The sequence below is a fragment of the Bacillus rossius genome, chromosome 8 (assembly GCF_032445375.1).
Source record: "Bacillus rossius redtenbacheri isolate Brsri chromosome 8, Brsri_v3, whole genome shotgun sequence".
Classification (NCBI taxonomy): domain Eukaryota; kingdom Metazoa; phylum Arthropoda; class Insecta; order Phasmatodea; family Bacillidae; genus Bacillus; species Bacillus rossius.
Genome location: NC_086336.1, coordinates 16,978,663 through 16,997,469, shown reverse-complemented (window position 1 = coordinate 16,997,469; position 18,807 = coordinate 16,978,663). Strand labels below are relative to the sequence as shown.

Sequence of the window (18,807 nt, the reverse complement as noted above, 5' to 3'; positions counted from 1 at the left end):
TTTACCCAACAAATTTTTTTTTTCTGCATAATTGTTGCACCCCTATTTTTCAAACAAATAAAATGTGTGACGATTATGCGAAAAAACACGGTACTAAATAGATTTTTAAATTTTTTTCTTTTGATCTTGCAACTGTTATTAATAACTCATTTTTAATTCTAAAAAATAAAATGACAGTATGTATTTTTCTGGAAACTTACTTCAACAAATAAAAATGTAAGCGTTAAATGTTTCAACACGATATTTAATATTTTTTATTCTTATACATTATTTTATTTTGGACCCTTGAGACTTAGATTCGGATTTGAGGGGTATAGTCAAAGTACTCTTTGAGATTCCAATTCCAGATTCAGATTTGAGAAAATTGGAATCTGACTCATCACTAGTATGCTAGCTTACACAAATCACAATTCACTACTAACCATTGTCAGCACTGTGATGAGCAGGGGCATACGGTGTTGATGGGACCTGCTGTCGACTGATATTCTGCGTCACATCTTTCATCAGCTCTTCCTTCTCAGTCTTACGAGCAAAACAGTAGTCCGAGACTTTGTTTTGGAAAACCACCAGCAACTGAAAGACATAAAAAAAAAACAAGTTTTATAATATTACTCTATTTGCATCTCTCCGACTATGGTTTATTTTTAACTGAGTGTTAAAAAATTATTCCGCCATTCTCCAGAATAAAATTGTAAAATCATGGTAAGTAGTGATAGAAGATATATAGAGGGCCGGAAACATTATCCTCTTGCTATAGAAGCTATTATTTTTGCTAATCTACAAATTTGGTTCTATTTTTTTTTTTTTGCTAATTTCAAACATAAATGATAGTTTACGTAATTTTCTAAATAAATGCTTTTTTTCAGATAAATTTGTTTGAAATGCCATTCATTAGTACAAAAAACTTCATAAAATGTCAAATTACTACCACATATTTTTTTTACAGTTTTCAAAACAGTTGTACAAAATGGATCTTTTGTTCTTTTTACACTTATAAAGAAACAACCCAATCTTGTAGACGTTCAGTGACATGACTCAATATTTGTACTTTGAAGTTTGTCTAGGACACATGCACATGTATAATTAAACTTATTTTTATTTATGTCCATTACTTAACTTATCAGCAAAACAGTCATACACAAACACAAAACGTCAACCATCTTTACTGTAGATTTTCTCATCTGACAGACAAAAAGTGTATGGTTGACTAATAAGACGAACACCAAATTGGCTGAACGCTCTAACATTTTAAGAATAGAGTGTGAAGTAAACCACAGCAGTTACCCCAGAGTACTACAGGTACTTGGCAATCTTCCCAGTGTTACACTTGAATCATGTGATTTTCTGGTATTTGTTCTTTACACTAGCTTTCATGACCAACCTGATTTGTGATATTATCATGTCTAGTGTGATGCAGCCAATAATACCATGTATTGGAAATAACTTTTTTAAAAAAAGGTGTATATACTTAAGTACCCTCTTTTATCGCATAATCGTTGCATGTACATAATCGCGGCACCTATATTTTAGGGCGTCAAAATTTGGATGAGTACTTTGTGTGGGTACAGTAGAATCCCGCTGATGCAACCCTTCACGGTTTATGGAAAAACGGACTTATAAATGGAATGGTCGCAATACCCTTCCCCCCCTCCTCCAAAATATATCCAAATACATAAAATACTTCCGCTAAATGAATTCGCGTCACGCGAGTTCGGCTATGCTAGCCGGCTGGTAGTTATTTTTGTTCAAAACGTGGCGAAGGAACTTGTGTGGATCAGGAAGAATACATTCGGCTATAAACAAAAGATATAAGAACAATGCTATCCTGAAATGCTGTGACATGTTTTTGGAGTAGATAATCACAGCGACAGACCAACGGGATGCGCTCCCGCCCTTGCCGCCAGCGATGTTTATTTTGACAGCTCAAGCAATTATCTTTTCCACGTCCCTTCGCAGCGTAAAAAAAAAAAAGAAAACCAAAACACGTTGGAATGCAGATGGAAAAGTAACTATGCAGTAAAATAAATATATTGACGGCCCTGCTAAATTTTTCTATTCAATAAAATTCGAGGTATTAGTGATTTTTCAGCAGAAACTGCTGTGTGACTAATAAACAAACTGTATCATAATAACTTAAACTTATTAAGTATTTATTAACGGCGAAGGACAGTCGTATAAGCCCATAAAAATATTTATTTTACCGAGAATGGACTATACAACCTGGCTTTTGCCGCACGCGGTGTTGGAGGGGAGGAGGATGCTGACAGTTTCTCACGCAGAAGGTTGAAATAAGGGAGGAAATGTGTTGAAATGTTAGTTGGTAAAGGGGGGTGGGGGTGTTGTTTTTACATGGTTTGTGGCTCTGGGAGGGATGAGCCTTGAAGAATTAGCAGGGGATGGAGAGGTAAGCGTCACGTCATGTATGACGTCAAGCCGCCGCTACTGCCAGCCTGGCCGGACAAGTTTCTTATGCTCTCGCAGAAGCTACCACAGCGGCTTTTCGTGCGGGCGGGTCAGATAACATGACAGCTGAGACGGCTTTTCGTGCGATAGTGGACGCGTCGAGCTCGGTTAGACACTGCCGCGTGGACAGTCTAGAGGGGTGGTATCTATTTTTAGCCGTCTTTTGTATGCCTACCTGCTTACTGTACAGCTCCTGCCAAGATAAACGTGAACACATAGCGTCCAACAAAGTGTAACAGACTTGTTTTTCAGCCGATTTTACTCAAATTTTCTACTTTCTCTACTTAAATTTTTCACGCTTTCTCAAAAAACGGTCGTATAAACGGAATGGTTGCATCAGAGGGGGGTCGCATCGGCGGGATTCTACTGTATTTTTTCCGTATAAAACAATGTATTTTAAAGTAGAAATCTAATATTTATTCGGACAATACCGCTTACTTATTTAATTAACGGAAATACGAAGTTGTATGACGTGTAAATTTTTTTTAAAGACGTTTTTAGCGTTACAATATTTATCTGTTCGTTTGCGTCGCCGCGGTGTACTACTTACAAAAATGCAGCCAGTGCTAGTTGGCATCATTCGTGTTTGGTTATGTTGCTTCCTGTATAGAGCGCGCACACGTAGCCAAATATCGATATCTCGCCGATTGCATACAATGCACACTCTCTATCAGGTGCTGAGTTAAATACATACGATAGCCTGCACTCTTTTGTGTTGTGTACTACGGTAGTTACGCGTTCATTCGGCTTGCATTTGGATCACAGATGTTTTTCTATTTAAAATTGAAGAAAGATTTTTGTTGTATGACTTATAAATTTAAATTGTTTGGCTTGCTCTTTTATAGTTCACTTTTTAAATAAATGTACTTTCCATGAATGGGTTTTGTTTTTATGAATAACTTTACATAACAAAATTTTTTTTCTCTCACATAAACGTCGCACCCTTACTTTTCGAACTTGATTTTAGAATAAAATGTGCGACGATTATGCGATAAAACACAGTACATGTGTTAGAAGTTATACTTACTTGGCGTAGTAAAACACTAACATTAATTTTTCATGCACTAGAGAGATATTATAAATATGATTGGTAAAGTATATATTCAATCAAATTAAAAAATTTATATTACTGTATTTACCCGCATATGGCATATTTTATGACTATTTTTAGTTGATTAAGTGTAATGCGATTCTTATGCAAGTTTATAGTTTTAGGTAAAAAAAATTATAATTTCAGTGTGTCTTGAGTACAGTGTTTTCTCGCATAATCGTTGCACATTTTATTCTAAAATCAAGTTTGAAAAGTAGCCGTGCGACGATTATGCGGAAATTTTTTTTTGTTAGGTACAGTTATTCATAAAAACAAAACCCGTTCATGGAAAGTACGTTTATTTAAAAAAAGGTGGAGTATACAAGAGCACGCCCCAAATTTAATATTAATAATCATTAAACAAAAACCTTTTAACTTTAAATAGAAAAACCAAAACTCTAACGCGAACGTAAGCCACTTGAATCTCACGTGAACTAACGTGTCGTAGTACACACTTGCCACGAAAGAATGCGGGCCATCAAATGTAGCTAACTCGGCACTCGACAGAGAGCGCGCGTTGCATCCAATCGGCAAGATATCGATATTCGACTACATGCTCTCTATATGGGAAGCAACATAACCAAACATGAAATATGCGCTGGCTACATTTTTATAAGCGGTACATCGCGGTGATGCATACTATCAGATAAAGGAAATAACGTTTAAAAAGTCTTTAAAATAAAATTTACACATCAGACAACTTCGTATTTCCGTTAATTAAATAGGTAAGTGGTAATAATCGAATAAATATTAGATTTGTACTATAAAATAAATCGTTTTATACGGAAAAGATACTTACACAAAGCGCTCGGCATCTACTAGCGGGAACAAAAACATCATGCAAGTTTACGCGAGAAGTTTTTTTATCCCAATTTTGATGGCCTAAAATATAGGTGCGACGATAATGCAATAAAAGAGGGTATGTGTGCAAGTAACTCTCCTGTGTTGGTTTTTAATAGGTATGTTATGAGTAAGTATAAATAGTTTAGTTAAAATATCTGAGCAGAGTGAAAAGCACTATGCATTGCGCCATTGTGCTTGTCTGCCCGGCCATTGCGCCAATACGAATATTTTATTATTCATATTAGAAAATTTGAATATACGCACAGGCCTACACAATACACATTATTCCTTTGACTAATTAACGAACACATCATTTAAGCATTGCCTTAAGTTCATACAAATTGGAGTAAAAGATGCCTACAGAACTAAATAAACGTAAATATAAAATATGGGTAAAACTTGTACCGTATTGGTCCGAAAATACGCCGACCTTTTTTGCCAGTTTTGTCAACCTTGAAATCTAGAGTCGGCCTATAATGGGGCGCTAGCCAAAATAGTATAATTAAACACATACATTTCAAGGAGAATCAATTATGGCATAAAAATGTTATCAGATATACAATTCATTAACCTAAAATTATGCTGTACTTACGTGGAATTAGTAATTTTTCCAACTTAGAAAAATAATAAACACACTTAACCCCAATAACGTATCATATTTTAAGTTAAGTACACAGATGTGGTCACTTGTAGCACATAGCTTTCAAAAGCTCGGTCTGGTTATTTTTTAACTGTATTTAACAGGCTGCGGTAATTTTATTTGCTTGTAAAATGTAGTATTTACAGTAAACAATTAGTAAAAACAGCAATTATTTTGCCGTAAGGTTATTTACCGTATTCTCCGTTCACTCTTACCTGAGTTTTGGAATAAACAAAGCCTCTTGTAAACAAACATTTTCATTGGCTGCCGGCCACTGCGCACATTATTCGTGCGCAAGAAATAGTCCCTTGGTTACGTACCATTTGTAAGTATTTTTACCATGCCTTTTTTATAGGAATTGTTGTTATATAGCATTATAGCGTTTCACCATTGATATCCAATACAGTTTAATGTGTCAGCAAGTATTTACTTATAATTATGTTAGCAGACGCCGTGTGTACGGTGTACAGTTGATGCCCGGCGCAACAGTTGTATTTCGGATTCGTGCGCGCACGGTTTGTTATGGCTGATGCCGGACCGAGTTTTGTAAAACACAGAACGGGAAAGCCTTTGAAAAGTGCACAGAAAACTTTTGTGTTGAATGTTTTTAAAACATTTTCAGACAAATATCCGGATTGTCGTGTGAACGATATCGCGAGTTTAACTGCGGAATTTACGGGTGTTTTGAATCGTAACACTATCATATTGTTGTCTTACGTTACGTGCTATTTTATTGATTATTCAAAAAATAAACATTGTTTGCTTTTTTCTGCCAATTTCAAAAGTAAGTGTAATAAGATATGCAGAAACCACAAATAATGTGGAAGCTGGGCAGAAATATGGTGTTGACGAGAAGAATGTGCATCGCTGGCGGGCTCAAGCAAATAAATTGAAAAATGCAGTTTTCCCTGATTTTGAGTGTGCTGTAGAAGGGGTCGGCCTATTTTCGGACCATACGGTATGTGTGAAATTATTGAACTTTTTTCATGGGTATCTGTATTTTTAAGTATCGGTTGAAAACAATTATATCAGAACTCCGTAAAATTGGAATATCAGCAGATAATGATACTAAAACAATTACATTGGTACACCACTAAAGGTAAACCTAAATAAGCCAGACCATGAAACAACTGCTCCAAATTTGGGGAAAGAGGAAATTTGAATTTTGACACCCCCTAGGACTTTGTTGTTCCAGTTACAATTACAATTTTAGGTGAACTGAGTGGTTGTAATTGGCTGTGATTGGCTTCTCAACAGCCAAAACAAAGAGCTGGAAAAGACTACACCAGAAGTAGTTGACCAGCGCACAACCACAGGTACGTCTGCACAGAGCTGACCTGAGTGAGGTCGTTGTAGAACTTGGTTCCCTCCTTCAGGTTGTTCTGGAGCTCGGTGAAGGCGTCATGGGCCGCAGCGAGCTCCTTCAGGACAGCCTCCCGCTGGTTGGCTGCACCTGCTCCAGACTTCTGCTTGCAGAACTCTGTGTTCTGGGCCTGTATCGCACTCACACACGGTCATGATGTATGGACAGCACACGCAAGTTGCGCAGTAACAAATTTCAGGCAGCTATATTAAACCATTTTTTTTTACCAAGCAAAAGAACTAGTGGTGCACCGATGCGGATACCGATGAATCGTAATCGGCGATTATGGGTACTTACCGATTAATCGTAATCGGCGATTATCTTAACGATTACTTTGCCGATTATTTACGTCCCGGCGTAATTAAGTAGGTTTTTACCGTGTAATATTTTGTTACACACTTTAGGATGAAATACGGTAATATGTGTATATATTACAAAATTCATCTAACCCCATCATATAATTACAGATATTTCGTTAAGTTTAATAAATCTCATTGCCTCGAACAATAAAAAAGACATTTTTCCTACACGTTTATTTACGTTTCTTTGTTTAGTGGCCTTGTACATTACCTATAGCCAGAGACGTAAAATAGATGGCACGCAATTAAAATACCACAAACAGTTGCAGTGGATTCTATGACAATCGATCTTTTCGAGTCGTAGTAGCGGTTCAAAATCGTGGTCCCGATGCCTTCTAGTTTTTATCACTGCGTTTTACAAACTCGTTATGGGCGTCTTTGGTAACATTATCCGTTTGTTATTTGTATGACGTGATAAGTGAAAAAGTATTTATAATTTTATATATTCAGTCAACATAAATAAAATCACATGTGCTAGTATTGGTTTTTAGTCATTTTTATATAATTATAGTGAGATGGCGAGTAGGGAGAAAAAAAGTGAAGTGTGGAAACATTTTTCTATAAACTCAAGTGAACAAAATAAAGCAGCATGTTTACATTGTTAAACGGTAATTTCTTGATGCAACCTTATGTGATAGTCAATAATAATGCTAGTTTTCCGCAACAAAAACTTACCCATTGTAAATTACAATTATTAGTCTGTAGTTCAAGTTGTTTACAATAACAAATATAAATAGAAGTTAATTTAATTTACACTTTGCAATGACTTAATAGTGTATTTTATATATTTTTATACTGTTATTACCTATAACTGTATTCTCGACTTTACCTTATCTTGTTATTAAATTCACATGGGAATAAAAATTTTTGTGTGCATTATTACACTTAAAAAAATTTCTTCATTATAATCGGTAACTGAATCGGTATCTGCCGATTATTGCTCTCATAATCGGTAATCGAATCGGTAATCAGTAAAGTCATATCGGTGCACCACTAAAAAGAACTGTGAAAAACAAGTGTCACCGCGCACTCAGTTGGCACAATGTTGAATATTTTCAATATGACGGTGCTTTGTATGTTCAAATTTCCATGCAACCAGAGTTTTGATTTTTTTGTGACTAGTAAGGACAACAGGAGATGCAACAAGGAGATGTGGGTGAGATCTTTGATGTAGAAGAGAAAGGTGCCATTTAAATGCAAACAAGTGTTGTATAAAACCGTGTTCACCTGCATATCGGTCACAGATTTTATGACTTTTTATTTAATAAAATGTACTGCAACCCATATGCAAAAATTTCCATTTTGGGTAAAAAAAATTAACATTGCACTGTTGTAGTTGACTATGCTTAAAAAAACTAGCCTACGTTGGTTTTTAATAAATGTCATAAATAAATATAAATTGTTTAATTAAAATATCTCAGCTGTGTGTGCGCACGTGTGTGTAAGTGCGTGTGACAACGCAGCAGTGTTTACGGTTCTCCCTCCCTCTCTCATCATTGTGAACTGGCACCGTACACAATTACCACATCTATCTTAACAGGTTTTTATGAAGCAACTGTGTCCAAACATTGTTTTTGCATGAAATTTCCTACGCTTTCTACTGCAACATTCCATTCATAACAAAACTGCTGTAAAGGGCGTGCTTTTTTTTTATTGAAGAAACTGACAAAAAATATTGACAAGGAAATAGCCTGCTGTCTTTTCTCTCTTGGAGAAGACAGGAAGGGAAGGGTATAAAAAATAGCACTTTTTTCCTTTGTAATTTTTGTTAGATAATGCTAAGATGAAGGGGGAGGGAGGAGGAAGGGCCACAAAGGCTGAAGAGGAAAAGACGAAGGACATCAGTACCATTTTGTGCAGCAATAAGCTGAGACATGAACCATAAAGACATCACTCGTTTTCAACTGGAGCCAGTTATATGTTGCGACTCATATTTGAGGGCAACCCTTATAGTGAAAATGTTACGATTTTTTTGCCCAAAAGTAAGGGTGCGACTGATACGACATGGAGGGTAAATATTAGGGATGGTCGGGTACCCGAAATTTCGGGCAGTGTTTCGGGTATCAAGTATACCCGAAATTCCGGGCGGGTATTTCAGTGCCCGAAAATATCGGGCACCTTGGAAAACGGCAATACCGCACGGCGCAAGTAAACAAAGCTTCTTTTTTTGGAACGCGGCAGTTGCAGGAACATGCCACGCCGCCGCCGTCCCGGCACCAGCCGGTGAAGTGAGTGTGCGTGAGAGATAAGATAAAGAAGGTACCCGGTCAGCAAGTGTGTTTGTGGGAGGGGGAGACAGATATAAGAGAGCGAGCCCTGCAGCAAGCGGAAGTGGTCAAGGTCAACATTTACCGTTACTCTCGCTGGCTGACTAACGATGCAGCTGGTCGCCCGCCTCTCTCTCTCTCTCTCTCTCACACACACACACACATACACACACACACACGCGCGCACGCACGGCGGATGCTCACTGCTCAATAGTCACAAAGTAGTGTTCAAGGCCGGTGGAGCTGCTTGCTGTGCGCGAGAAGGATTATAAGCTGACTTTAATTACACACATTGTAGTTGCGTGGCATTTGCAGAAAGTGGTTGTGAATTGTTTCTATTTAATTCATGTCATTATTTTACCAAAATGGATACCAGTGGAAGTGTAGGTCAATCAGCAGTGACAATGAACCTTCAAGCAGCTACCCAAACACAATTTAGTTAATAAGCACTTTATTTCCAAGATTAATATGCACTCTATTTTTTAGTTTAATGTTTAACTTTCATATCAGTGCGGTATAGTAAATACATAAAAACAGTTCAGGTTTGTCAATGCAAACTTAAGTACGACTATTTTATGTTCAAAATTTATTTCATTAACTGTTGATTTTGATGCCCGACCGAGATTGCCCGAGCCCGAAAATTTGGACAATTACCCGCCTGAGCCCGCCCGAAGTCAAATTTCTCTGCCCGACCATGCCTAGTAAATATGGTCCTTATTATGTGCTCATAATCACGAGGCAGAGACTTACTGTAGACAAAGAGATGCTGGGATGATCAGAGTAACTGGTATGAAGTTTATGAGGATTACGTTGGCAATTACGAGACAAGACAGGATCAGGAATGAGATAGTGCAAGCAAGAGCAGGAGTACAGGATTAGAATGAGATCATGTAAAAAGCAAGAATGAGATGGTATGGACATGTCCAGAGAATGGAAAAAAAGAGAGTCTGCCTCGAAAAATAATGGAGTTGAAGTACACAAGAAGGCTACCCTATTGAAGACAAAGTAGTAGGTAGGAAGAGCAGATGGTTTACGGAGTGAGGAGAGGAGACCAACAGAACAGAGTGATGGTGGAGGTAGAGATGAAGATGGGAACATTTTTCCTAGCTGACCTGGCCACAGGTTGAAAGGAGTTGATGATATGGATACTAAAATAAGTACTGTGTAGAGCAAGAGTATTAAATTTAATGACTTGAACAAAAACTATAATGTGTAAGAGAAAAATTCGTAAACAAATATATGCCCCAACGTTTACATCAGCTGACTGTAAGCCCAAAATGGACTCACTCTAATATTACAAGGCTCAGTCTGAGCTCGCACCTGTATCTCTGCCATGAGCGCCTCCTGCCGCTCCAAGCTCTCCTTCACTTGCTTCTGCAGGGGCCCGAACACCTTCCCCAAGGTCTCCACCGACATCACCTCCCCGTCCACGGCCCCGTCCCTCGCCAGCGCCGACAGGAACGACTGCTTGATGTCCGTGGTGGCCGACTTCAGCTCGTGCTCGATGGCATCGCGTTCCGCCTTCAGCGTTTCCACCTGCAACCACAAAACCACTTCAAAAAATTCATACGAAAGATACAATGGACACAGCTAATAACTAAAATATCTTTCATCATTTACGAAATCTACAATAATGTAGACCTAAACGTAGTACACTTTACCTATGATTAGGGATGGTGATTTTTCGTTTTCGCGAAATAGATGCGAAAATATCCTAAATTATATTTTTTTTTCCCCGCTATAAAATGCGAAATCTAGACTATTCCGAGATAAATGCGAAATCAAGGTAAAAAACGTAGATTCGTCTTCACTCTACACAATTTATTTACAGATTGTATTTCGTTTCAGTTCAGTATCAAAAGAAACCATCATTTTATGGCGTATTCAGCACAAGTATCTTATTGTCACGTCATTCACAACACTATTGTTCGTAAATATTGAAAAAAGGCCATCCGTGCCTCGCGATTGTAAACAAAGCAAAGAACAACTAGCTGGAAGAGTGTCCGTCATCTTGCAGAGTACAAGTTTTTAGGCCGCCATATTGCGACATCTCTGCTTCGCCGCGCTAACAATTCCCATTTTCTGGCTGTATTTCACGTGAAAGCCGCGTTCTTGTGTAGTCTGTGGAAGGTGGTGTGTTTACAAATACGTGCATACTCCTGAATGTTGTTTACTGTTATTTCTCGTGGTAAAAATGGGACGAAACGTAATTTCCATTCGCGATCACATAAATGAATACAAAAGTGAACAGTTCTACAAAAGTGATACAAATATTTTAATGCGATATATATAATCGCCGTCTGGAGTGGAAAAAAAAAGATGTACTTGAAAAGCACATTAAATCTGAGGGACATCAGGCTGCAAAAAAAAGATTCACAGAGAAATCGGATGAAGGAAAAAAGTCGGTAAAACAGCAAGCAACAGTTTCTGGAAAGATCGTAAACCAAAAAAAGGCGAAAATTGAAAAAACAAAAAAAAAAAATTGAAAAAACGAGATTCAATAACATTATTTGTGCACTCTACATCAACTATGGCCATGAACACGGCTAAGAAATATTTATTGCAATTTTAAGTATTCAATTTATTGCACTCATAAGTGCTAAAAAGTTGTTTGGAAACCTGCCAAGATAGGCTATCTTTGTAGTCGTGCTAGATCTTTATTTCTGTGGTTGTTAATAATTAATAACTTATGTGTATTATTTAATGCTTTTAAAAATTTACTTTTCTTCGGTAATGTAAAATGAGAGAATTGGGTAAATCTTGTTTTTAAAAATGCTACAAAATGCTAAATTTCAAATTCAAAATGCTAAATGTTATTATTTTTAATGCTATAAATCACCATCTCTACCTATGATTAGGGATGGTGATTTTTTGTTTTCACGAAATAGATGCGAAAATATGCTAAATTATATTTTTTACGCTATATAATGCGAAATCTAGACTATTCAGAGATAAATGCAAAATCAAGGTAAAAAAACATAGATTCATCTTCATTCTACACAATTTATTTAGCGATTGTATTTCGTTTCAGTTCAGTATCAAAATAAACCATCATTTTATGGCGTATTCAGCACAAGTATCTTATTGTCACGTCATTCACAACACTATTGTTCGTAAATATTGAAAAAAGGCCATCCGTGCCTCGCGATTGTAAACAAAGCAAAGAACAACTAGCTGGAAGAGTGTCCGTCATCTTGCAGAGTACAAGTTTTTAGGCCGCCATATTGCGACATCTCTGCTTCGCCGCGCTAACAATTCCCATTTTCTGGCTGTATTTCACGTGAAAGCCGCGTTCTTGTGTAGTCTGTGGAAGGTGGTGTGTTTACAAATACGTGCATACTCCTGAATGTTGTTTACTGTTATTTCTCGTGGTAAAAATGGGACGAAACGTAATTTCCATTCGCGATCACATAAATGAATACAAAAGTGAACAGTTCTACAAAAGTGATACAAATATTTTAATGCGATATATATAATCGCCGTCTGGAGTGGAAAAAAAAGATGTACTTGAAAAGCACATTAAATCTGAGGGACATCAGGCTGCAAAAAAAAAAAAAAAAAAAGATTCACCGAGAAGTCGGCTGAAAAAAAAAAGTTCTGCAGCAGATACAACCTTATTGTGACAGATTTCCGCAGTAGGATGAAAGAAGAAACTGTGGAAACTTGTTCCATGCTAAGTTTCAATGCTGTTATTTCAGTGGAATAACATTATTTGTGCACTCTACATCAACTATGGCCATGAACACGGCTAAAAAATATTTATTGTAATTTTAAGTATTCAATTTATTGCACTCATAAGTGCTAAAATGTTGTTTGGAAACCTGCCAGATAGGCTATCTTTGTAGTTGAGCTAGATCTTTATTTCTGTGGTTGTTAATAAATAATATGTGTATTATTTAATGCTTTTTAAAAATATACTTTTCTTCAGTTATGTAAAATGAGAGAATTGGCTAAATCTTTTTTTTTTAAAAATGCTACAAAATGCTAAATTTCAAATTCAAAATGCTAAATGTTATTATTTTAAATGCTATAAATTAGTGATGGTTCGAATCCCATTTTTCTCAAATCCGAATCTCGAATCTGAATCCCAAACAGTACCTCGAATCCACCCCTCGAATCCGAATCCAGTTCTCAAGGGTTAATTATAAAATAATTTATAAGTTAAGAGAAAAAAATTAAACATTATGCAGAATTATTTAACCCTTTAAATTTTTATTTAAAAAAACAAGTATTTGACACGGTCTGGATCAAGACGATTCTGTTTTTGGTCACATATGTTTCCTGCAGTGCTGAACAAACGTTCAGAGAACACTGTCGCAGGTGGTGAACACAAATATTTTTTGGACAGTTTATGTAGCCTGGGTGAACACGCAGACTGAGTTTTCCAGTATTCGAGAATGTTTATTTCTGGGTTAACTGTAGGATCACGTAAGAATCTGGTCACTTCATCTATTGCTATAGAATCCGACTTGGTGGATTTAAGGCATTCAGGCATTATCTGTGAGTACAGTGATTCATGTATCCACGGAAATCGGAAAACAAAATTCAACATCCGACGGAACAATATTTTGTAGTTACCAACTTGACATTTGTTTAAAGTCCCAAATGAAGGTAAATGCATTCCTGAAATATTTAATGGAAACTAAAAGGCGCCATCTTGGCTTCAATGGTTTTAGGCCATAAGAAATATTGTTGTGCGTCTTTTAAAATTAAGCCTCACTAAAGCATAATGATTAATATGCCCGAAGATAAAAGTGACGGGGTGTTTTCTCTAGTTTGCCCATTAAAATTTTTTATATTAATATTAGTTATTTTTTATGTTGCTCAAAATGATTGGCTAACAAATTCATTGGTTGGCCATCATGGAATTCTCAGATAATACATATTTTAACGTTGGTAGTCTACACAAACCAAACTTGGTCCTAAAAAAATTCATAAATAGAATGTATCAGAATATTTAAAACTGAATTGCTATTAAAATAATAATTGTGTAATGTATTAATTTTTGTCATTAATTATTTCATTGTTATTACTACATGTGCGACCGTAAATGTGATGAAAGTCGGCATTATTGTTGTATTACTAAGTAACAGATTTCTCGGGTAAAGTTATTTTTAAAAAAAAAAAAAAGATTCATATTTAGTCTAGATCCTAAATGTGCTTTATTTTATTTTTTAGCATATTCTGAGAATACATATGTGATTTAAGCCTTATTTAATGCCAATGTAGCGACAATGCATCCATGTTCATGAATATAAAGTAAGTTTCCCAAATCAGTACATGCTTCATAATTTTTTTTTTATATAATAACGAATATAAAGTACAATACAGTAGAACCTTGTTAATCCGTGATGCGCTAATTCGGGAATCGGATAATCCGGGACGATTTAAAAGCCATCACGTGGGCCGCCAAACTCTGCAACGCTGTTTGTACTGACCCTTTGTGTCGCCCCCCTTTCAGCTGTCACATTTGTCACTCTTTAAACTTGAGGGGGATGTACTGACGCCTGCTTCCCGTCTCCCTTTGTTTGTTGCCACCCGCCAACGCACGGCAGGCGCCTGGCGAGTGACGTGTCTGGCTGGCATTCGGCTGTACGATGGGGAGGGGGGGAGGTGCAAGGTCAGCACGATCTTATCTTTCTCTCTTCGGCTGTTGTAAATGACCGTGAACTAATGGCTAGCTAGACATTTTTAAGCCGAGAAACTAATTCGAAGACTGCCGGCCCTTACCGTGAACGGCCTTAACCCAGCTGCACGCCGGTGTCTGAGAAGCTTGACAAGACCTTCCGGGCTTTTAATCGCTAGTCCGTGAAATTCGGTAATCCGTGATTATCTCGGTCCTGACCATCACGTATTAACGAGGTTCTACTGTACCTCAATAGGATGTGTTCCAAGGAAAACGTAAACAGGCCAAGTAAATTGTAAGCATTTAAGTTTTTAAAGTACTACATTTACATCAATGTTTTTCCTCGAATCCCGAATCTTTTCCCTCGAATTTCGAATCTTTCGAATACTAGAGATTCGGTGGGATACGAGGATTCGAGGATTCGACCGGCCCATCCCTACTATAAATCAACATCTCTACCTATGATGCTACTTTTACCTGTCAGATCTCAAATTTTGAGATTTTTGGAGTTCACTCAATTTTTAAGATGAAACAGGTAAATGCAAGTCAGATTCAGGAGTTCAGAGTTCCACATCATACAAAAAAAGTTGTTCTTGACTTGTAACTATTTTAATTTGATGGAAGGGTTGTTTTTATATGTTGTTTCAAGTTAACATGAATTTGAAACGTTATTTGAAATGCATTTCCCAGTTGAAACCAGTCAACAACTGGCAGTTCCACCAGAGAGATATGCCTTGACTATAATCCTCTAAAGTGAAGATAAAGATAAAGTTGAATATTAGATGATTATGTACAAAAAAAATTCAACACTAGGCTTTAATGAAGGTTCATGTCCTGGTGCGAGTGTGATCGTGGACACTCTGCGGCACCTGCTCCACGAGCCCGCGCAGCTGCCGGGCGGCAGAGGTGTCGTGCAGGCCGGCCCCGCCCGGTCCCGCCGTCGGCACGGCCGCTGCCATCTCGTGCGCGTCCTGGCTCAGCAGCTGCATGCCCCGGCGGTGGGCCTCGAACTTGCCCTGCACCACCCGGTCCGCCTTCACCGCGTTCTCGATGATCTCCCGGTACTTGGCGGCGTTGGCGCGGAACGTCTCCGTCAGCTTGGACGAGGGCGTGCGGGTCCAGCGCTCCTTGAACTGCTCTCGCAGCTGGTCGTCCGACTCCTGCTCGTCTCGCAGCATCCTCTCCGCCTGTTCCCGACACCGCAGGGCATTCCCGTTCGTGATTCTGGTCTTATACTTACAACAGGCTCGGCCCCTTCCTTACCCTATATCCCAGACTTGTAGTGTATTCATTTATCATTACGTTGTTATCGACGAGACAAAGTACTGTTACAATTTATAATATGGGGAGTTCTGGGTTCGGAGGTCTCTCACCCATGTCACACTTCCCTTTACTCGTGAAAATCTCAGAACTCTCGGAACTCGTTTGGAACTGTCGCGGCACTCCTGCAGACTACTTATCAAAACAATAACTAACCCAGTTTTAGTTTTTTTTTAATGTTAGTCTCTGTAATCTTCAAGATTACTTCATAGTAAAGATTATTCAAAAATATGTATAATTGTTATTTTATTTTTAACATTACATACCTAAAAGGATATTACAACCTCTTGAGTACCGATTCTGAGGTCATAAATTTGAGCAGTGCTGAGGTGTTAGAATTGAACTTCAACATTCGCCAAATGAGCACACAATATTACCTACCACAGCCACCAAATACCTACAATTACAAAACTTCATTAGGCAAAATGGATGTGTACATCAAAACAGGCACTGTGATAAGAAACTTGATCTCTTAAGCAATTAGACTTTTGAAATATTGCACCTAAAAAATTCTATCACACAATTAACAAAGTAGAATTTCTATCAGACACTTATTTTCCACAATTTTACTAACCACTTGCTAGGATTTTTCAGAGACTATGATTGTCTTATATAATTTGTTACCAGTTAATAAGAGACATTATGGTTATGAAATCATTCTTCATGTCACCATTAGGAAAAGCAATTACGCATACAGGAATTAGTCGCTGCCATTTTGGATTTTTCCACATGTTTCCTATATTTTCAATTTGGAATATTTCGTCCTGATTTATGGTATGGCAGGAGCATAAAAAATACCTTCCCAAGCTTTTATGCCATTAAACAGCCTAATATTTACTAACATGCTCTAGTCTTTAACAGTATGAAGGAAAACCTATTTTATGCAAGCCGCTTTGAGTGTTATCATTTACACGAGTTCATTAAAAATCTGTAGTTTTAAGAAAGAGAGGGATTAGTCAAAAATTACACATTTGTAAGGCAAGGCCTAAGAAAGTCTAGGATTATTTGAAATATCAGAAATATAAAGTCACTGTCTTTACACATTTACATACAGTAAGTCCTCTATTTACGTCGTACCGATTTACGTCGTTTCGGATTAACGTCGCTAATGTTTGAGTACTCATGTTTCAATTTAAGTTGTCGCCGATTCACATTAACGTTGTTTACAATGACCGTAAATCTTTATTTTAACCAAAAAACTGTATATAATTCGTTTATAATTCTTTGTTTCCTTCGGTAGTTAATTTATGCTATGTAGCGTAAGCTACACGTTCACCGCTTTATCTTATCATACATCATGAGGGACGCTTCCTGCTCTCCGCTGCTCTCCGCGCGGTGATGCAATACTACCAGCCCGCCCGCTCGGCCACCCACGTATCTCGCACGTAGAAGTGTTATCTACTTCCCGCAACGACACAGCATTTTCTCCTACCCTTTTCGTCCAACTCCTTGGCACTTCAGTAGAGGTGTAAAAGTAACTAAAAAAAGTGTACCCGTATGTATTCGTTACTATAACAATTAGTACTCGTTACTTTCGTATCGTTACTCGTTACTTCTGATACCGCATAACATTCTATGTTATGTAACAGCAACGAATCGAGTTGTATTTCGTACGCGTACAGTATGACGTCGCGTAAATAATAATAAATTGAATATAAACAATTAAAAGTATTTGATAATTAACAGCTTTTGTTAACCAAGAAACAATAAAATCTCATTAGAGCAGCTTTATTATAATATCTCTTTTAAGATAAGAACAAAAAACGTGAAAATACGCGATAATAAAAAACAAAAACATACATATTTATAATTTGTAAAAAATACTTTCTTACGTTGTTTCTGTTCCAATCTCAAACTTTGTCTACACACACAATACCTTTAATAAACAGTAAAAAACTTGGACGACAAATTTCCAAATTATACTTTTCTTAATAAACAAACATCGTTCTTTGTAACGAATAAGTGCGCGCATGCGTAAAACATACGAAAAATGTGAGTAACGAAATGCATTCGTGTGTAACGTTTCGTTACTCGTTACTAGATGCCGCACCCGTTACTCAGTAACGAATACATACGGTTTGCTACAGGACAGCTCTACACTTCAGTCGCTATGATATCATTGAGTTGGCCGGAGTTTTAAACGTGCCGTTGTTAACTTTATCGTGATTAAATGCGTTTGTAGTAGGCCTACAGTATCAGCTCACTGCAATTTATGATTTTTTCTTCATAAGATGTCTTCCAAACGACTATATATCTGTTTTTATATTTCAATCAATAAAGGTAATAAAGCAGCTGGTTAAATAACCATTCTATAAAGCTGAGAAGTACTAGTTGGACTTGTTTCCCACGCTGTGGGTTGTAATTTGCTGATAAAATTGCCCGTTGTCACGTCTGTATGCCAGCGCTTCCGGCCGACCTTGGGCCGTGGTCGGCCGGTGGCATGAAACATGGCTCATTTTGCGTCGTTTCTATTTACGTCGCGGTTTTCAGGAACGTAACCCCGACGTAAACCGAGGACTTACTGTATTATGTATATCATAGATATAAATTTATACACACATACCTATTTAAAATAATTAATATCAGCCCTAATCTTCAAAAAATTTAATTGTTCAGCCTCTCCTAAAAATCTGACCTTTTTCGATTTAACTCTCTTTTCCATAACACCATTTGTGTGTGACCCTTTGAGCAATGAATTTTAACGAATGGAAGATATACGATAATTTGAAGGGGGATCATGCTTCCTCATTTTGGCAGCTTCAATATTTACTTTTACAAAGGGACACTGCATAGGACCTGTCTTTGTGCATTTGTGGAATTTAACATTCCTAGACTG

At 37.3% G+C, this 18,807-nt stretch overlaps 1 protein-coding gene across 1 annotated transcript in view; it reads right to left on the bottom strand.

Moving 5' to 3' along the window:
• The window catches only part of LOC134535536 (programmed cell death 6-interacting protein), a 109,620-nt gene that overhangs the window by 41,632 nt on the left and 49,181 nt on the right, over nt 1–18,807 (bottom strand). The window contains exons 10-13 of the mRNA XM_063374685.1: nt 15,521–15,838; nt 10,346–10,561; nt 6,374–6,529; nt 423–573 (exon numbers count right to left, since the gene is read on the bottom strand). Of these exons, the coding sequence (XP_063230755.1) occupies nt 423–573; nt 6,374–6,529; nt 10,346–10,561; nt 15,521–15,838 (841 nt within the window). The remainder of the gene's footprint in view (nt 1–422; nt 574–6,373; nt 6,530–10,345; nt 10,562–15,520; nt 15,839–18,807) is intronic.